The sequence below is a fragment of the Pseudorasbora parva genome, chromosome 3 (genome assembly GCF_024679245.1).
Source record: "Pseudorasbora parva isolate DD20220531a chromosome 3, ASM2467924v1, whole genome shotgun sequence".
Classification (NCBI taxonomy): Eukaryota; Metazoa; Chordata; class Actinopteri; order Cypriniformes; family Gobionidae; genus Pseudorasbora; species Pseudorasbora parva.
This window is the reverse complement of record NC_090174.1, coordinates 63086931-63109480: the sequence shown is the minus strand read 5'-3', so window position 1 is coordinate 63109480 and position 22550 is coordinate 63086931. Positions and strand designations below refer to the sequence as shown.

Below are 22550 nucleotides of genomic sequence, written 5' to 3'. Positions count from 1 at the left end.
TAGACAAGCGTTATAAGCTAATCCGTTTTTAGAGATAAAACTCTTTACATTTGATTTTCATGAAAACGCATCCCAGAGAACGATCTACTCGGTAACCATCTGTTAATTACCCCGAGGGTCATTTCTCACCGGAGTTGTCTTTTAAGACTTCTTAAGTAAAAGTTGCTCTCGGCAGCTTTGTGAACACAGCTCCTGATATCTATGTAACTCACACGTCTCTCTGCAACTCAGAATGTAAACTGTAAAGCAAACACCATGTCCTCATCTTCAGGTCACTGTTACCCCTTTTCCACCAAGGCAGTGCTGGTGCTAAATCGGAGCCAGAGCCTAGTTTCAAATCGGTTCTTTGTGTTTCCACAGCCAAAGCACCAGCTCTGAGCCAGGAAAAGTGGTTCTTAAGTAACACCAAAACATTGCTGGGCTAGAAGTAAGAACCGCTTGCGTCACCGGCTGGGGGCGGCGTTACCGTGACCAACAAGATGAACACAAACCTGTGACCGCCATTTTTTCAATAGCAGCTAATCAAGCTAACAGCTGCTGGATTGTAATCTCTGTCTATACAAATCATGGAGAGCTGCACAAATGCGTTGGATTTGCGGCGTTTTAATGCTGATGTAGGATCATTAAGCCATGAGCCACTGAGGGAAGGCTTGTTCGAGATGCATCGCCGCGCGCTGTGCAGACTGATTGCGTATGACATCAAAGTAGAGCGAGCGCCAACGACTCCTTATGCTTTTGAATCGCTCACGCGGTATTTGGATCATATGTGGGTTGGTCTGCGCAGCGTCAATGCATTAGATAGAACACGCCTGGAAATTGTGTGTGTGTGTGTTTCCCGCTGCCTCGCTAGCAGTAGAGTCCTGCAACGGGTCGGGTACCCGCGGGCATAAAAGTGGCTTAAACAGGTGGATTGTGACATAAATTATAAAATACACGGGCGGGGTGCGGGCGGATAATTAATTCCGTGCGAGCGGGTAGAAGCGCGGATGAAAAATATGTGCAATATTTTTCTGTGGCGAGGCGGAGGAGCGAGCGAGACGTGCGTGATGGCGAATGAGTGTCACCTGTGAGCCACACCGGTCTCAAATCCTCTCACGAGGGAGCTCGGCGGCATATAAGGACGAGAGATAACCAGACCTGGTTTTTACGTTGAGTTGTGTTTGTTTTATTATGTGTGTGCGTGGCAGATGTCCGTGAGGGGCCGCGTTTCTTTCGCTTTGTTTGGTTAAGTCTTTTAAATGTTCGCCGGTTCTCGAAAAACGATCAAAACAAAAGCCCAGATGGAGCGAGCGTTGCAGGATAGCAATGGATGAAGTAAAAGTAAAGTTGGTGAGTGAAGTATATAAAATTGTTGACAACGAGTCTATAAAGGCACTTTAGCCTGTTTCTTTAGCCCATTCATGATGCTGTTGATGTTGAGAGAAGTGCAATATTAAAAAAAATAAAGCATTTTAATTGGAATGATTTTAGCGTGTGTGATTTATTGCGGACACGGATCGGGTAAAGTGCAAATATTAACGGGTCTGGGATGGACCCGTGCAGGACTCTGGTATGACGTAAGACCTGGCTCTGTTGTGGCTCTTAGCATGTGGAAAAGCAAACGGTTCTTAGAAGGCTCTCAAGTCGAACCAACTTAGAACTGACACTAGCACTGGCTCCGAACTAGCACCCGGTTCATTCTGGTGGAAAAGGGGTATGTGAAGCTTTCCAGAAATGAAAGACAGACAGAGTTTGTACAGGCACACTAAACACTCGCTATATCATCACAAACATCCATTAGAAAGACAGACAAGGCCTGTATTAATGCCCCAACGCTGAGGCAAAGCAGTTTTAGTGCAATAATGCAGACACAAAATGCTTTCCTACCCTCTTAAAAGTAAATTGTGTCATTTTTTGGATGTTAAAACACTCATTTCATCCTAGTTTGATGTGCGGACCAGTTAAAAGCGCAGACACAGCTATTCTTTTACAATTACGATGAGACGTGCCATTCAAACTGTGTGTTTCAAAAAGAATATAAATCAACAAAAGAAAGAAAGCTGCACTTGTTAACTTTTCCCACTTTCTTTTCTAAAGAACAAACACACGCCAGGGCTCGACATTAACGCTTGTCTAGTGGATTTTTTGAAGGGGAAGTGAAAGAGAATTGTACTGGCCCGACCGGACAAGCGGATTAAAACGGCAATAACAAAAAATAACTAGCGAATCACCAAAATGCAGGAATGATTGTGCACTCATTAGTGTAAGTGGCGATCGATAGTGGATAATAATATATAATGAACTGAAGGTGGCGCTGTTGACGCTCCGCAGCCTCTCGAGGAGAAATCTCAACACACGAGCGCCGCTCACACTGAGAAACTGAGCTAAACATTCAACATGTGCAGTTTTTATACTTACAACATATGATACAGTTAAACAACAGCACACAACCAAGAGTGTGTTTTCCTGAATACCATCACGACTGAAAATGACACAGATTTCATATGACAGCTCCATAAACAATTCATTAACATTAAGTCACTTACATTTTAGATGCAATATTGACTGTTTTTGTTCAGTTTCAGCAGCGAAAATAGATCATAACGCCTCACACAGCAACAGTGTGTGTTACTGAATCATTCAGCGTTTGAATCAAAGATTCAATGACCCGTTCGTAAACGACTGCCTCATTCTTGAATGAATCGTTTGAATGAATCGACTCAATGACTCACTCATTAAGACTCACCTGCTGCCACCTACTGGTGGTTTAGTTTCATGTTTAAACATACTTTCCAACATTTCTCATTTGTCTATTCAAAAATACAAATCTCAACATTATTTGAAGAATAGCCTATATTTAATAAGATTAGAGGGAAAATGCCCTTTATAAAAGGTAAAAATATCACAAATATACAGATTTAAATATGCCAAAGCCGACTCAACACTGGAGAGAATATTCCTTAAGAATAAATTTTATTTACAAAAATATTTTTTTCCGGACAAGCAAATTTTTTACTTGGACAAGTGAATGACTGATTTACTTCAGAAGCTCATGAACCTGCTTAATGTCGAGCTCTGGTTAAATTACATTTTAGTAATCAAAAATCATGTCTAATGAATCTAACTGAAATCATGAAACTGTAATTTTTATTAAAAGGCTGAGATTTTTTTTTTTTAGGGTCCTATGTTTTATTTTATTTTTTCAAATTCTCATTTTATTTTCCAAAATCTGTTTTTTTCTGTTTAAAAACTGAAACCATAACCCTAAAACTGTGGTAAAAACCAAACCGTGGGTAAATTGAACCGTTCGACCCCTAAAAGTGACTCTCAGAGCTGCTCTGGAGGTCAAGGTTCATGAGGCTGAAAACACCATTAAGGTTTGTGTATCAGATGAAGAGGTTCATACACGCAGAAATCATAGTGACTTGTTAGATTAATTCATAATTTGAGTGAAAATGTCGATATGATATCATTTATCGCCCAGCCCTAACATAAAGTGTTCTTCTTTAGCTTTGCTGTGGTGTTCACTGCAGGACAGCCTTTCTGCCCAGTTGTGTGTGTTTTCTGAGCTTCACAAAGAGCGCTGTTGATGCTGTGTGCTGGTATGTTGAGCGCAGAGATACGCTTTCCTATTAGAATAAGTGAATTTTAGCTCAAAAACAGCCTCTGTTATGCCTCACCAACATTAACCAGCTGACAACCACGAAACATGACTCTATGCATGCACACTTCTCTCTCGCCAGCGTCAAAACATGAAATGAACACAGCTGATGGTGTGTGCCTCGTGAAAAGTGACCACTTCCTGTCACTGATGTCAGTCATAGGAAGTGAAAGAGTCTTTGGAAATCATTTAACATTTCATATATTCCTGAAACAGACTTGTTTTTAGGATTTAAAGATGGCAAACTGGTGTCTGGGAGATGATCAGATGATCTAAAACTCAATCAGTTTAGTGGATGCTGTGCGTTCCAGCCGGAGTCTGCCGTGTAAATATGGACGGTTAATCTGTTAAAGCAGCGATTAACAACGTTTTTTTTTGTCAGCAAACCTTAAACTAGGGATGTACCGATATGAACATTTTGTTGGATACCGATAATTCTTAATATTTGAAAGCCGATAGAATCAAATCCCAATTTTATATTATTTATCAGCCTTATTTTCTTATCAGGCCGACAACATAAAAAATGAACATATATCCACAGATAACTGAAAATTCTTAATATTTGAAAGCCGATAACAGATATATTGGCCGATAAAATAAAATCCACATTTTATATTATTTTTTATCTTTAATATAATCAGCCTAATTTTCTTATCGGGCTGATTAACATTAAAAATGAAAATATATCAGCCGATACCAATAACCGATAATTCTTAATGTTTGAAAGTCGATAACCAATATATTAGCGAATAAAATCAAATCCAAATTTTGTATCATTTGTTGGCCTAATTTTCTTATCAGGCCGATAACATTAACATTAAAAATGAAAATATATCGCCCGATACCAATAACCGATAATTCTTAATATTTGAAAGCCGTTAATCGGAATTTTGGCCGATAAATCTAAATGCAAATTTTCTATTATTTATCTGCTTTAATATAATTGACCTAATTTTCTTATTGGGCCGATAACATTAACATTAAAAATGAAAATATATCGCCCCGATACCAATAACTGATAATTTTTAATATTTGAAAGCCGATATATTGGCGGATAAAATCAAATTCAAATTTTATATTATTTATTGGCTTTAATATAATCGGGACGATAACATTTAAAATGAACATATATCGGTTGATATCGGTAACCTATAATGCTTAAAATTTTAAAGCTGATAACCGATATATTGGCCGATTAAAATCAAATTTTAAATTATTAATTGGATTTAATATAATCAGCCTAATTTTCTTATTGGGCTGATAACATTAAAAATGAACATATATCTGCCGATAACTGATAATTCTCAATATTTGAAAGCTAATAACCGATATATTGGCAGATAAAATCAAATCCAAATTTGTATTATTTATCGGCTTTAATGATGGTAAATCAGACAGTGCATCTGCAACTTAGTAATAATAATAATAATTCGTTACATTTATATAGCGCTTTTCTAGGCACTCAAAGCGCTTTACATAGAAGGGGGAATCTCCTCAAACCACCACCAATGTGCAGCACCACCTGATGATGTGTGGATGATTAGTGATTGTCCTTGCAGTTGTGGTCTTGAGATAAAATCCAGAGTCTTCTCATTATAATTGTAAGTAGCTTATATGTCGGACTTGTTGCACATAACAGTTTTTTCTTTTTTTGAAGTGATTCCAATCATATTTCGAGAAATGTAAACCCATCACGGCGGACAGCGCAGCGCGTCTGTCTCTCGGCTGACGGAAATATATATAACTAAAATATAATATATAAATAACACATTATCTATCGGTTTGTATATATCGGTCAAATTGTCTTATCGGATCGATAACATAAAAAATGATAATTTATCAACCAATAGCGATATGTCCTGCATCCCTACTTTTTCATACCCTAAACTTTTATAAATGTAGTTTTTATTTGTTGTTTATTCTCACAGGAGCTGGAATGGCACTAAATCATTCAGAATTCAGTGTGTGTGTGTGTGTGTGTGTGAGGCTGATCTCAGATTGTGTGTATCAGTCAGACGTCATTCTGTGTGTGTTTGTCATGTGATCTCTTCCAGGTACTACAGAGGCACACACGGCGTTATAGTGGTTTATGACGTCACCAGCGCCGAGTCGTTCGTGAACGTCAAGCGCTGGCTTCATGAAATCAATCAGAACTGTGATGACGTTTGTCGAATATTAGGTAAGTAGATGTTGGCAGGTGTGTTTTTGGGAGGAATTTGACAAAGAAATGTCCATTAGTTGAGAGAGATTCAAGATTAAGTATTTTATAGTATTAATGTTCCAGTACGTGTTTGCAGGGCTCGACATTAACGCTTGTCTAGTGGATTTTTTTGAAGGGGAAGTGAAAGAGAATTTTACTGGCCCGACCGGACAAGCGGATTAAAACGCCAATAACAAAAAATAACTAGCGAATCACCAAATTGCAGGAATGATTGTGCACTCATTAGTGTAAGTGTTGATCGATAGTGGATAATAATATATAATGAACTGAAGGTGGCGCTGTTGACGCTCCGCAGCCTCTCGAGGAGAAATCTCAACACATGAGCGCCGCTCACACTGAGAAACTGAGCTAAACATTCAACATGTGCAGTTTTATATTCATAATTATATATATATATTCTAATTTTTTAAAAATATTTTTAGCAGTAATAGTCAAAATAATTATTATTAGTCATATTAATAGGCCTATATAAACCCAAATGTTACATACACACAATTAATTTGTGAAAAATAATAATAATAATCGCATTTTAAATCGCAATCACAATTTTAACCAGAATAATCGCAATTATGTATTTTCCCCAAATCGTGCATCCCTAGTCAGAATTCGAAGTGCGGATTGACACACTCTAACGGCTGATATTACCCACAACCCATTGCGAGTTGGACGAGGATTCGATTAGAACTACAAACGTGGATAAAAGTGTTAAAAACTACAAACATGTCGGATGTGCGAGTCCGACGGTTAAGTAGAGGTTTAGATAAAGGGGTTTGAGTGATTAATTATCAATATTTAACCTGACAAAAATATATTTCATTCAGTGTTGTCCACATTACATCTCACCTGCAGCAGCATTAAGAGCTTTTGTAATGACACATTTGGCCATTAACTTTTAAATTCATCATTATATTTAAAGTGGCAGATCAACGTGCGGCTACATTTCTCTCCGATATGCTAGAAGATTAAACTGAATGTGGAGGATTTGAACTGTTTGATGATTGACAGGGCAGTTTAAACTGTGATGAGATGCACGTAGCCAAGTCCCTTAAAGATGACAAAATAGTTTGTCCTGAAGCTTGCATACTCTTCTGCTACACACTAAAAAGTATGTACTTTTTCTTCACAAAAATAGTACATACTTTTAGGACGTAGTATAAGTAGGCGAATTGGGACGCAGCACAGGTTAAAGCGGACACTCACCAGACAGACGTGGTCCTGGTCCTGGAAGGCGTGCTGAAGCTGAGGGATCCAGGGACTGGAGTTCAAGGCCAGGATGGCTCTCTCCTCCTCAAAGAACGCCACCTACACAAAACACAATTTAGTCTTATGCAGCATTCACACCGAACGTGAATAGAGCGTCTGGTAGGGGGGGAATCTTTTACCATCTCACGATTCAATTCCATTCCGATTATTGAGACCACGATTCGATTCATAATCAATTTTCGATTCAAAAAGATTTGATTCGATTTTGAAAATAGCAAAATTAAATCCGCCCCGCCCAGACCCGTTAATATTTGGCCCGTTACCCGACCCGTGATAAATCACACGCTAAAATCATTCAAATTAAAATCTTTATTTTTTATCTTGCACCTCTCAACATCAACAGCCTCATGAATGGGCTAATGAAAGAGGCTCTGCCTTTAAAGACTCGTTGTCAACACTTTCATATACTCCACTCACCAACTTTACTTTTACTTCATCCATTGCTACTCCTGCAACGCTCGCTCCGACTGGGCTATGAGAGGCATCAGCAAAAGTTGCACCGTCGCAGTGGTGATGACCTGATAGTCAAATGGCATATCGTTGCGTGTATGTGTTATGGTAATTTGGACATAGAAATTGTAGTACAGTATGTTCGAGGGGGAAGGAGGAGGCGGGGGGAACCGGCGAACATTTAAAAGACTTTAACCAAACAAAACGGAAGTAACGTGGGCAGCCCCTCACGGACATCTGCCAAACGCACACACATAATAAAACGTTAACACAACTCAACGTCAAATCCAGGTCTGGTGATCTCTCGTCCTTATACCGCTGTCTGTGCTTTGAGCGGCTCGTTTGCTTCCTGCTTCTATGAAGCCCATCCCTCCGAAAAACGCAATGGTCTTAGATTGGTCAGATGGCCAAATGTAGTTTCCTGTATTTTTATTGGCTGAAGCACAGGATAAGGCCACGCCCCTTCCCATTACGGGCAGAAGTCTCATCTGCGGAGACTAGCGAGGGTTTATGATGTCACCAACCCAGGAAGAAGCTCGTTGTAGTCCAAAGCGGCCATTTTTGTAGGCAATAAACTGCCGTAACTTTAAAAGACAATATCTCCGTTTGCAGTGAACTTTCAGCGCTGTAACTTTGCAGATCTAACTTTGAAATCACATGCAACCACCCCTTTAATATAACAACTTTTATTCGCCTGAAAGAAGAATGTCATATACACTTAGGATGACTTGAGGGTGAGTAAATCATGGGCTAATTTTCATTTTTGGGTGAACTAACCCTTTAACAGGCAACAGGACACCATAAAACGCTTCACAGCGACTCACCTCGTCCTGAGAACGCAGGCTGGTTTTGTCCATGATCTTCATGGCATACACGTCTCCTGTCGCCCTCTCCTTCACCACCTGCACCTCCGAGAAGTGTCCCCTTCCCACAATGCCCCTCACCTCAAAATCCCTCTTACCAGGGAGCAGTTCCTGAACTTCAGCCACCACGTCAGAATCTGAGACACACAAAGCCAACACCGTCACAATATCCTACGAAAACAAAGCTATTTGACTGATTTCATATTGGGACACTTACATTTATTGACAAAGTTGGCCACATGTTTGATCTTCATGAGCTCCGGTGTGGCGCAAGCTTGATAGAGCAGCAGCAAAGCATCAATGAGGCCTTCTCTGGTCACTACATTCACTCCCGTAGAGCCCGACACACTGCACTTCCCCTGAAAAAAACAACACAAACATACACTTTACACAGGGCTGGCCCATGACAAAGGCAATGCTAGGGTTGCCAAAATTAGTGATTTTTTTACGGTTTTATTACTGGTACCATTTTATTCATATTCATTCGAAATATATATAAAAATAAAAATAAACTTCACTAAGTCCCCCACCCAGCGAGTGCTTTAGCCACAACGCACGGTTCGGCACGCATGTGATCCGCTGATTAATTGCACTTTTTTTTTAAACTTGCGGATTAATCTTAATTGTTTGGCGATCGCAGAGTAAAAGACCTTTTTATTTGCCGATATTGCTTTTTAAGTAATTACGTTCCTTTAAACTCGAAGCCGAGTTTCAGTGAAACTACACACAGCAGTCGTTCACGTGAACAAGGCATAATCAGTCAATGGCTAGCGGAGGAGCAAAAGAACATAAAGGCTCCCGCACAAGTGGCAAACTCCCGCGATCTCTATCGAAGCCTATTGTGTTGTTTTTTTTCTTGGTCCCCCTTGAAAACGAGATGTTGCATCTCAAGGGGCTTTCCATGAATAAAATTTTCACAAATTTCACAAGCCAATACAGAAGTAATGTAAACTGTTATTCCTGAAGAATCTCATTGAGCCCCATGTTAAAATTCCCAACTTTACAGCAGAAAAAAAACACGTTTACAGCCTGGTACAAATTGTGGGTAATTTTGCCCTATATGACGACTGTGACAGGGCTCGCAAAATTTCAAAATCCCTGGTAGCCCTTCGGGCAGGCACCCTTGAGATTTTGGTAGCCCGAAAATAATTTAACCAGCCCGAATAAAAATTTAAATAAAATGTATGTAGAAAATTGGATAGGTGTCAAATATTAATTAAAAACAAAAACACATGTATTTGGTTCTAACTGAGCTGAAATTTCTCTGAATTTCTATCCTGACCATTATTTTTTTGGATAAGCAGAACTGAAATATCGTTGTAAATCCATGCGCCTCTTAACATGCTTGCGCACACACAAAGTTTTCACAATTTTGCCCACTGCGCGTGCAATCTCTTTTATTCAGGTAACAAACCTTATTCAGGTATGTCTTGTGTGAGTTTGTCCGTTTAATCGCAAGACCTGAAAGAGAACTCAATATGTGTGCGCTGTGAGACGAGCGCGTGCTCTCGTTTGATGCACAGAGACAGATCTCACAGCGCACGCGAGTCTTTATGCGCGTCTTCACGCGGGGGATTACGGGGAAAGCGACTGGTCATATGCGAACATACGGCCACACTGGCATGCATTGAACAAAGTTTACAAAAAGGTGAAACAGTATGCTCGGTAGGTGAAGCGAGTTAACTCAAAATCAGCCGCATTTGGCTGGGCGGTGCTAATTTCCATCCCTGGCACGCGCGCTCCGAGCCAATCTCAGACTGAGCACCCCGTTGTTTTTTAATACTTATTGGGATGAAAAATATATTCATAAATACTTTTTGGAGTCAAACTCTTTTGACAAAGCTTGAACAAATTTTAATACCTCATAAAATCGTGATTAAGACTTTTTAATACCTTTCAAGGGTATTAATTTTCCCAAAATGGATTTATCAACTTTTAATACTTTTTAAGACCCTGCGGACACCCTGTAATGGAGAGCACTCCTTTCTTGGAGGTAGAAAAACAAAGTTCTTTATGACCGGCAGGATTTATTTTAAAAATATTTTTTTAAATGAAAGAAAAACACGAGTCAGCTGTTTTTGTCTATTGTAAGTTCTAATTTAAAATGTTTGTTATTTTCACATAGTCTATAGCCTGTTTCTAAGGTACTAGGCTGTATAAATATAAAGTAATGAATTGAATAAAACATTTTTAAAATGTAGTGTTTAAACACAATATCAACATATGAAGACATGGCATTTCAGTACTTTTGGATTTTAAATAAAAATATTGAATGCGTGTTAAACAGGCGTCTTCTCTCTCCTGAGAATGCGGACATCCTAATCTTTTGGATTTTTCGATTTCGATTCCCAAGCTTTTGATTCGATTCAATACAATTCAATATTGATTATTTTGGAGATATATATATATATATAAAAGGTTGGGACAATACATGGCAAATTTTCTCAAGGAAAACAAGTCTCTGAACTAATGCTGTAAACTATGGGAGTCAGTTACTACATTAGCATACTAAATTAACTGATTTGTTCACAAACAATAACCCTAAATTATGTTAAATAACACTAAATTATGTTTTAAATAATAAAGTAATAATATTAACTTTACAATTACATAATCATATTTCTACTCCAATTAGTATTGTTTTAATATAAACATTTAAATGGTGGCTGTCAGATTTATTCATACAACCATGCATTAAATATTGAAGAACATAATTTTTTTTAATTTTGTGCCCATGTAAGTAGACACTGGATATGGTTTTCTGTGGTAAATGTGACATTACATGACATTGTTTACAAGCCGTTTTACTGGCGTCTTTCTGCGGTTGAAACACTGATTGAGCTTTTCTATGCGACACCGATTTCGGTAAGTTGTCCTGTATCTTTAACACACTTTCAGATGCTCATTCATGTTCATTTGGCACTGTTACTGTTATTAAGGCGGAAGAGAAGATCCGTTCATGTGCGATCCACGTAGGCATGGTGCCGATATCAATTTTTCATGTTGCGATTAATTGCTGAAGTTATCACGATAACTTATCACGATATTGAAATAAGTTGCAAAAAAAAGTGTTTCCATAGCATAACAGCTTTAAGAACTATTTTTGTAATAACAAAAATTACTGAATGTTTAAATACAATAATGCACCAAAAATATATACAGCTCTGGAAAAAAAATTAAGAAACCACTCATTGAGAAATCAATGTTATGTGGTCTCTTGATTTTTTTCAGAGCTGTAAAAGTAAAATTTTCAAGCAGATTAAAGTGCAAAAGAATTAGGCTATAAAGAACAGCAGGTAGGCTAACAAATTACAATAATGTCTCATTATTTAATGCATTAACTAAGATTGAGCAACAGCTACATTTGGTACAGAAAGTATAATGTTTTTGGTAATGTTGGTTAAGAAATACTGATCATTGTTAGTTTTATCTTAGGCCCATTAAACATTAGGGGTGTAAGAAATATCGATACACGTGAATATCGCGATATTATGTTTGGCGATATTGTATCGATTCTCAAAAACGCTGTATCGATATTTATTTATTTATTTATTTACATCCAAGATTCATGGCTGTGTGTTCGGTTTAAACCATAGACCGTAAAAAAATATGGACGACTCGACATCATCCGTTTCCGCTTGCCATATTTGAAGCTTTCAGACGGCCTTGCACGGCGCGGACATCTTGGGACCGAGTCTGCGCAGTAGCGATTTCGGGACCGGAGTTGCGCAGTAGAGCGCAGGAAGTAGAGCAGGAAGTACAGTCGCGATATCAAAAGCCCGCCCACACGCTCGCAGATGCAGAACAATTAATTATGTTGGTGTGAAATAAACAGTTATGGAAATGTAGAAATTAAAGCTAAAGCTCTAATCTGCTCCCAAAAATTTCGAAAAAAGTCCGTTAGTGCCTCAGTGACAACTTCACTCAGAGAAGCCGTCAGTCTCAGCTGTCAATCATGACGTCACACCCCCGTTTTTATAGCATCAAATAACTAACTCAAACTAAACTTATTTTTAAAACGAACACCTGAAATGAAATCATCGTGATGATAACTGCCTCCAGTGACATATACTAACTTTGGGGGAACATTTTTGAAGTGTAATTTTATTATTTAGTTTGCCTCGTGTCCATTAGAAAACACAGAGGGGCGGCTATACTGGGACCGGTCACCGGGGGGCGATCGAGGCGCGAAAGCTTCAGTAAATGAGAGGGAGACTGCAGGCTTGGTTAAAACCACAGACTGTATAACACCCAACCGCTAGATGGCAGTGTTATCTCAGAACGTATAACGGACGCGGACCCGGAGAAGCGCAAGGTGAAAGTGCTAGTGTTTACATTAGCAAACCCAGCTCTCAAGACGATAGCATTATTCCGCTCCTGCAGTATACAGAGCTGAAGTGTGGACTCATGTTGGCTTCAGCTATAAAGAAGCCACTAAGGAAATCGACAAGAATCATTTTGTTTGCAAAATAGGCCAAGTTATAATCTAATACTCGGGAAACACATTGAAACAGAGAGCTCGCTTAACATCCTGACGTCACCCGCGCTGCTGAGAAGTGTTTCGATAGAATGTCCTGCACGTTTTCCTCTCAGTAACAAAATAAACACACTCCAAAACTGACAGCGGTGGCAGGAGAACGAAAGATCCTAGCGATGTGGATATGGATGCACTAGCTCTCCAGTTCAGTAACGTTACTTGAAACAGCACTTTATACAATAGACTGCTTTATAGAAAACAGCTTTAGGGTCCGATCACACAGAACGCGTTTTTCAGGTTCGAAAACGCGAGGCGCACTGCACTCCCTTTTTTGGTCGGCGTTTTCTCATTCAAAAATAAGCAGTGCACTTTAATGTTTCTAGGCAACCCCCGAATCACCTGTACTGTCAGTCAAATCAATGTAACGGTCAACACAACGGAAGGCCCGCCGCTTCATTCATTCGATTGGACAACAGAACATAAGCGTGATGATGTTGCGCACTTTTCTGCTCAGTTGACTTTTTTTCCACTTCATGCGCTCTGAGCGCTCCTTCAGAAACGCGAGGCGCCCAGGGCGCATAAGCAGCACGCATAACGCTCTCTGCCAACCGAAATCCATTCAAAAAAAGGCTTCTCGCTGCAAAAACACGTTCTGTGTGATCGGGGCTACTGTGTTAAATATAAAACAAACAGTCATTCAGTCAGGAAATGGACTGCACTTTCTGTTGTTAAATAGCCACTGCTATACTGTGAACCTTTAAAACATATACACATACAGAATCCTGCAGTCACTTTACATTTCCCTTAATTTAGATTGCACATTGCATATGATTAGTGTTATAAATGATACTGTATTAATTAAATAAAATACTTTGTCTCGTGTTTTAGGCTTATGGTTGTGTTCTTTATTCTTTTAAATTATAAAAAACAAAAACACACAAAAAGAAATATCGCAATATATTGCCTCTCTTACAATATCGCAATATATTGCAATATATCGTATCGTAACCCCTGTATCGTGATACGTATTGTATCGCCAGATTCTTGGCAATACACAGCCCTATTAAACATGTTATTTTGATTTTAATGTTATTAAACAGTAACTAAGAAATTAACATTACTTAGAATAATTATTTCTTTATAAGTATTTTTCATTGTCAGTTTGGTAATAATGAATTAACATGTTAACTAATGAAGTCGTATGTCTCAAAGTTTGACTGAACAATAACAAATAATCAGAACAGTTCTAATCATTAGGGCATATTGTAGTCCAGATTAAAACATAAAAATGTTTAAGTTTGAAAATAAATAGCCTATTAAGTCTTTAAGTATTTGGTGCTGTGATGAACAACATTGAGATTACAAAAATGAATGGCTGTTTTAAAAACTACTCGCAGTTTCTTTTGTTTGCTGATTTCCGGGGTAACCGGCTGCATTCTGCAGTTCATCAGCGCCCTCTGCTGTCACTGAGCGGCACTTCAGCAGCGCGTCTCCTTCACTCGTTCATGTGCTTCTCATTTACACCCGAGCGCTTCCCTTTGAATACAGCGGTGTTGAGCATTTATACGGTTGATGGGCAAAGTATTCTTGAGTGCATTATAAAAAATAATAAATTGTTAATAAATTATTATTTACGATATTTTAAAGTGCCCACGATAACAATATCGTGCATATTCATTATTGTGATAAATCGATCGAAAATCGGCAGGTCTAGATCCACGCTGCCGGTTCTCTTGAGCTAAGCTGCGGCAGAGCAATCTCGCGCCACAACGGCAAAACATTTATGTTTTTACATTTTGTAAAAAAATAAAATTCAATTTCAAATCTGAGACTTTCTTTCATATCAATAGCCTTAAAGCCCAAAAATGATTGTGATTTATTGGATGGGAGCCGCGCTACAATGATTATCTCATTTATTAACTAAAAACAGGATGACTAATCGATTCTTGGGATTTAAGAATCGATATTGTTTTGTAAAAGTGAGAATTGATTAAAATCGAGAAATTTATTTTTTTACCCAGCCCTAATGGTTACCAACAGTTTTAATTCTATCATTAGACTATGTTATGATATTATGATAATCAAGCAGTATTTAATGCTTGATTAACTGATGGTAAGAGTGTACGTTCAGATGTTTAAAAAGCTGTGCCATTTTACAAAGATATTGATCAATTTGGTGTGTGTATATTATATATTATATATATATATATATATATATATATATATAGTTGTGCCGATGGACAATCGACACCAAAGTATGCGAGCGGTGGAGCGGCGGCAATTTCCCCTCTACCCTCTATCCAAGCATTCAAGAATCCCTCCGCTCCAGCTCCGCTCCGGGTTCACCATCTCCCGCTCCTCGCCTCGCTCACTGATATCAGAAACAACGCTCCGTCTTCGCTCCGAGGAAATTTGCGGCTAATAACTGCTAAAGTATTTTAGTAAGCTCTGAAATATCACTATAAAGTTAGGTTTATAACCCGCATTAACTGAAAAAAAATTATAAAAAATAAACAATTGGAGATTAAGAGGCTAGTTTCAACGTGGTTTATTTGAACATTTGTGTGCATTTCCCCCCCACTATGCCAAACTTAATCAGCATTAAAAGTTAAAATATCATTAATGCTTTTTGCAGTGCAAATTTTGTTTGGAAGTTTGGAAAGATGAATGTTTTTATCAGTTATTTTATCCACGGATCAATACAGATTTCTGCTCATTCAAAATCATATAATAGAATAATATAGTAACTGTATAGCCTACCTACAGGCACTACAAGATGTTTTTGAATGCATTAGAGAGAACGATTAGTTCGTGTGTGAATAAGTGCTACCTGTTTAAAATGTGCTTTCACCCGAACATATTCAGTATGAGGTAAAAAAAAAATCCCTTAAACTTTCCCATCCCGCTCATGCCCATCGCCTTGATCATCTGTATCCAGCTGGTTGTTTACCGTATGTGTTCTGAACACTGCACTATATGTTTATTTAAATATTTTCGTTTCTACACATATTAGGCTACATATTCCTCATGTCCGTGAGGCGAGCCTGCTGAGTTTCAGATTGAGACGTGCTCCAGTTCATGATGAAAGCGATCGATTCTGCAACCTCAAAGTCTACTTATTTGCTTCTTATTAATTAAATACATGCAATTGGCCGAAGAAACCTTTATTAAAATTAAGAGACAATTTGTACAAAACGAAAGAAAGGCTTTTTACAAAACAAAACTTAACATTAAACTAAATATAGCCACCAAAATCATTTCTGACCCACTCGCATCTTTGCACTTATAGCCTATCATAATCAGATGAAATTAAAAAATAATATTAGGCTATAATATTTAAACATAAATTAAAAACATTGTTTAATGGCTACAACAAGTAATAGTAAGCTACAGATTTATGTCACGTCTGAGCTGGATTTGAACGAACATCATTTAACCGCTGGGTTCATGAGCGCGCCTGCGGATTATTGAGCTGATCACACCGGCTCCACTCCGCTCATTAGTCATTACAGGCTTGTTCTCGACCGAACGCCCACGTATTAAAAAATGGTCGGGTTTAAATGGGGCTCGGCCTCATTATTACAGTTAATGTGTCGGGCAGGGCCGGGTGCACGGGCTTGGGTAGGGTCGTTTTTTTTGTTGAGCTGATCTAAGCTCTATTTCCAAAAAACAAAAACGAAGCGAAAATATTATTATTAACCCCCCCGACGATATCATCGTCCATCGCGATGTTTTACTGTGCACATCGTCAGCTGCCGATTTAGGTGACATCGCCCAACCCTAATATTAATTAATATATATATATATATATATAAAGTACTTTTTTCCAAAGGTTGTACTCCGCTGCTCATCTGCATAACCCTGTTTTATTTTTATTTATTTTTTGTTTATTAGTTGTGAAACCATTAGGGGTGTGACGAGATCTCGCGAGACTAAACTGTGATGAGATTCTCGTCGAGGTGAAAAGCGGTCTCGTCATATTCTCATGACCTGATCATGACGCAGTGTGAGGGTGAAGTTTATATTACGCCTCCACTTTAGTTTTGCTTTTTATAGAAATAACAGCTATTTAATTCAGGTGGATAATCATAACAGTCGCTTTAACTCCATCAGCTCATCTAGAACGAGTTGTTCGAGTCTTGCGCAGCACTGACCGCGTGACGAGAAGATGAGAGTGTTATGAGGTGTGTGTTGCGTGTTAGTGAAGTGCTCGCATTCAGCGTGTTAGGTATGTGTGTGACATGTTAGTGGACGATCGTGACCGAGGATTCGTTGCGCAGCAGAAGTGCCAGACTTATATTTTAAACTGCACGTTCAGCTCCACCGCTCCCTAATCACAGAATAAACGCACAATCGTGAAATATAAAGTAAAAGTAAATGGAAACGCGCATTCAAATGTGATTTTATTACATTACCGCTGTTTGAAAGCGACTCCCTGAGGCATGAGAATATCTCCCTATATGAAAACTATCTAGGTCTAACCGCCTCTTTCCTCTACATCATGCTTGAAGATAAAATTGGACTCTATCTGCACTTTGAATATTGGGCTTTGATTATGGTTATTGTTTGCACTTAATATCTATAATCAATATGTTAGTTAAGTTATAAGGTCAAATGAAGCTCATGTGCAGAAGGTCTAGAGACAATCATACAGAAAAGAAGCCAGTACTGCTGTCTTTTACTGTATATGATAATTAATATTAAGCAAGTAGAAATTAAATGACATTCATTACAAGATGATTAGTTAAACATTTATAATGCACCTGCAATTTTTAATTTATATAGTCATGCATTTCATCTTAAAAATACTATGTAAAAATCTTGTTAAATCAGTCTTGTGTCTCGTGAGATAAGCGTCTCGTCACACCCCTAAAAACCATGGTTAATTTTTATAAGGTACATGTTCATAGCACTCACCTGACATGTCTTTTTCAAGCAGAGCATTGGGCAGGATGTAAAATAGTATTTTGTCAATAAAAAAATAAAAAAAAGAGGGCTTTTCTTATCCGATTAACTGAAAAAATAAATCGACCAACTAATTGATTACCAAAATAATGGTTTGTTGCAGTCCCTAAAGCCTCACCTGCAGCAGCTGATGGAGTCGAGCGCAGCGGCTCGTGATGGAGTCGCCCGCACACACGTCTTTAACACTGCCATGACCTCCATATTTGAACTTCAACATCACTGCAAACAAGACCAAAAGACAGTCAATATAACCTGCTGTTGTCATGATGTCCAATACACTAGAACTGAATCCCAGAGAGCTGCATACTGGGGGTCTGCAGGTACAATTTTTTAAGAGAATTTTTTAATGGATGTTCACGCAAAAATGAAATTGATGTCATTAATGACTCCCCCTAATGTCGTTTCACACCCGTAAGCCGTTCATCTTCACACACAGTTTAACATATTTTATATTTAGTCAGAAAACATGTTTGTTTAAAAATATACATCTGTCAAAAATACATTTGTCCTAAAATAACAAAAACTACGACTTTATTCAGCATTGTCTTCTCTTCCGGGTTTGTGTTCAATCCTCATATGAAGATTCAAACGGTTATGAATCAGCGAATTGATTAATGATTCGTTTGAATCTTTATTTGAGGATTGAACACAAACGCGGAAGAGAAGCCAATGCTGAATAAAGTCGTAGTTTTTGTTATTTTTGGACCCAAATGTATTTTGGATGCTTCAAGAGACTCTAATTAACCCACTGATGTCTCATATGGACTACTGTGATGATGTTTTTATTCCCTTTCTGGACATGGACAGTATAGTGTGCATACACTTGCATACGCTCTCGGACTAAATATAAAATATCTTAAACTGTGTGTGAAGATGAACGGAGGTCTTACGGGTGTGGAGCGACATTAGGGGGAGGAGTTAATGACAGACATTTCATTTTTGGCTGAACTAACCCTTTAATCCATCCTGTGGTCGGACACCTCCGCTCATCTTCACACACAGATGAAGATATTAGTGTTGAAATCCGATGGCTCAGAAAGGCCTTCATTGACACCAATGTCATTTCCTCTCTCAAGACCCATAAAGGCACTAAAGACGTCGTTACAAAGCCCATCTCACTACAGCGGCTCTACAATCATTTATGAAGAGGCCAGAATAGAGTTAGTGCGCAAAAAAAACGAAATTACTTATATAGTGATGGGCCAATTTCAAAACAAAGCTTCCTAAAGCCTCGGGGGTGTTATAAATCAGCGTATCGAATCATGATATCGATACACACTGTTCAATCGATACACTGATTCATTTAAGGTCTGAAGCATTATGAAGCAATGTTTTGAAATTGGTCAATGAAGGCCTTTCTGAGCCGTCGGATTTCAACACTAATATCTTCATCTGTGTGTGAAGATGAGCGGAGGTCTGACGGGTGGCCAACCACAGGAGGAATTAATGACAGGGTTTACATTTCTGGGAGAACTAACCCTTTAATATGTTCTCTAAATGTAAATGTCTTACAATGAGTTGTGTTAGAAAACAATTTCATTTTAATTAAGATTTTAAAATGAAAAAACTTAGCTGTTCCTTCTGATAACACTGCAAACAAAAAGTGATGTTTTTCAGTCTTACAATGCAAATATCTAAAAGATTCTTAAATCAAGACATGTTTAAATGACTGGAGAAGCAACATGACAAGATAGTTCCCTAGGATTTGATACATAAACTGTGTTAATGCTACAGTGATACAGAATTAAAAACTGGCTTCAATGTTAGTTATAAACACACAGCATTTCAACACACATTAGTGACATTTTTAAAGTTCGTGTCAAATCATTTCACAGACTTCATTCTTAAGTATAAGTTACATGACGTTGTATGTGCTTTTATTAACTACTGTATTTTTTAAAAATTAATTCATCACACGACAGTAATATCTATACTGAATATTAATCAAATAACCTAAACTATTACAAAATACAAATCCATTTGTGACCGCATTAAACAACTTAATATCTAATAATTTTCATGATAGTAAACAATTCGATGATTAGCTGATAACTTTACACTCAAAGATCAAACATGACAGCAACTACCACTGTCATTAAACAAACATGTTTAATATTTAATGCAAATAGAATAACATCGCTTCTGAAATAATTCATAATTAGAGATTAAGTGATATTATTCGAGATTAACGACGCTTTCCCTCGTCGCTGAGTTCATAACGCTCGTTTTTAACAGACACATCGAGCCCAGTTAGAAAGAAGATTAGAAATATGCTCACCAAACGTTTATATGATAATATTTGAAGCAATAAAAGATATTAATCTCGTTTAGATGTCCATAACTCGCTCACTGACTTGACTGACTGACTAACTGCTGGAACCGTCAACGTTTCCTGGTAAAATTCAAATTTTGCGCGTTCCGCGCAACGATTCATTGGTCGACGCACTCGAAATGCGTCACGACGTTCGCCTAAGCTCCGCCCACACGCATCATTCTCAGCGCCAAATCGTTTTTTTTTTTTTTTGCCTAATATAATCTACCTATACCTATATTAAGAAGTATTTACGACACAAATGTGAATTATAATATAATTTTAAACGTAATCCTTCAAAAGCTCACTGTTCAACAGGGAAAAAATTGCTTTTTAAAAAAAAAAGTAGGCTAAATACATAACACAGACCAAAAGTTTGGACACGTCACTATTTGTAATGTTTTTGAAAGAAGTTTCTTCTGCTCATCAAGCCTGCATTTATTTGATCATAAATACAGAAACAAAATGTAACATTGTGATATATTATTACAATTTAAAATATTTAGTTTTCAATGTATTCTCCTTTAAATGCTGATTTATTTCTGTGATCAGAGCTGAATGTTCAGGATGGTTCCTCCAGTCTTCAGTGATCATGATCCTTCAGAAATCATTCTCAGATGAGGATTCATTAGGAGTGTTGGACACAGTTCTGCTCACTAATATATCTGAGGAATAAAAGGTTCAAAAGAACTGCATTTATTCTAAATAAAAACATGTTTTTAAATAATATAAATCTCCTTTACTATCAATTTTTATCAATTTAACACATCGTGCATTTATAACGTTGCGATTTTTCTTCAATGAGGGGGAGAAGGATGGCTTAGCTGTGAGAAGACAGTGTCAGTCAATGTATTTGGACAAAACAGCGGCCATAAATGTAAAGAAACGAAGTTGCTTATCATATTTTCTTGACAAGCAACCACTTTTTTTTTTTTAAATAAGCCCAAAAAAACAACTCGTGACTGTTTTTTTTAACGCAATTTGCCAAAAAAAGAAGCCCAAAGTCGCGTGTTAAACACGGACTTTGCAACTATGCACACTGACCTTTGACACCCAACATCTGACGAGCCGCAGAGAACAACATTTCTCTTATTGAGTCTCATTGGCTTGTGAAGATTTGGTTTCCCTGGCGATGCCTGTGAGCACCATGGCAACAGCCTCCCCGAGCTGGGATGGAGACAGACATGGGAAATTACAGAGATATAAGAGGGAGAAAAATAGCTGTCGGAGTTTAAAAACACCCGAGACGAGACGATATTGGCAAAAATTATGGGTCATTATAACAATCACGACACGACGGAAAGCCTGAAATCATTACATAAACACAATTCATCTCATAATCACGATTGTGGAGATCAATTATAAACATTTAAAGGAGCAGGTCACCTTATTTGCTCACCCTCGTCTTATTTTGGAGCATAAAATGAGATGTTTAGTCAAATCTTCCCATGCGTTCGGATCACACACACAAACTAATAAACTAAATGTGATGCATGTTTGTCAGTCATGCATAAATTAAACGTATTCAAATTGGACAGAAAAAAGGTGATTATTTATTAATCAATAAATGATTAAAATATGGCTATAGCTGTGGAACAAGCAATATTTAATTCATTCAAATGTATTAGATTGAAATCAAATGGATTGATAAATATATAAACCTGGTTATTGTGCCTTTAAAACACATTATTTATAAGCATCACTACAGAAGTCAGACCTGTTGTAATATATTTTAATAATTAATAATAAAAATAGGCATCACATTAAGTTTAATGGAGAATGAGATGTGAAAGTTTTTGCTTTATGAAGATTTCCCAGTGAATAACGACTTACATTTAAGATTGTCCCTTTTAGGGAATCGAATGCAAAATCCTATCTTGAAATTTTCTAAAATGGTATGGTTGGAGGTACATAAAAAATACAAACTGGTTGCATATATGCAAAAATATGCCCCCTTGTGGCATAACCCCAAAATTAAAATTAATAGACAGACTATTTACTGGGCGCAATGGCAAAGAAAAGGTATCAGAACTATAGGTGATCTATTGGAGGGAGACATATTTATGTCATATGATGATATCAAAAGGAAATTTAACTTGGAGGGTCGTGACCAATTTTGGAAGTATTTACAAATTAGAGATTGTTTGAAAAGAAGTGTTAAGTTGTTAAATGGGGAAAATCCTGTAGAGACCTTTCTGCTACTACCTCCAATATTGTGCAAAGCCTCAAAATGGTACAATATTTGCCCCTGGGTTAAAAACAATACAAGTAAAAGTCTGAAAGTAATATGGGAAAGAGATTTAGGATGTATAATAGATGATGATACATGGGATTCAATTCTGTCAAACAATGGGTTGCAC

At 37.7% G+C, this 22550-nt stretch overlaps 1 protein-coding gene across 5 annotated transcripts in view; it reads right to left on the bottom strand.

Annotated features, from left to right (window-relative positions):
- The window catches only part of cita (citron rho-interacting serine/threonine kinase a), a 196765-nt gene extending 175476 nt beyond the window's left edge, over window positions 1-21289 (bottom strand). For 4 of the 5 annotated variants that reach the window (XM_067439785.1, XM_067439788.1, XM_067439786.1 and 1 more), the window contains exons 1-5: window positions 21235-21289; window positions 17998-18098; window positions 8655-8796; window positions 8399-8574; window positions 7062-7163 (exon numbers count right to left, since the gene is read on the bottom strand). In XM_067439785.1, the coding sequence (XP_067295886.1) occupies window positions 7062-7163; window positions 8399-8574; window positions 8655-8796; window positions 17998-18098; window positions 21235-21274 (561 nt within the window). In that variant the 5' untranslated portion in view covers window positions 21275-21289. Of the gene's footprint in view, window positions 1-7061; window positions 7164-8398; window positions 8575-8654; window positions 8797-17997; window positions 18099-20157; window positions 20293-21234 lie in introns of those variants that run through there. The other variant, XM_067439787.1, reaches the window with a different exon arrangement.
- Window positions 21290-22550: the final 1261 nt, after the last annotated feature.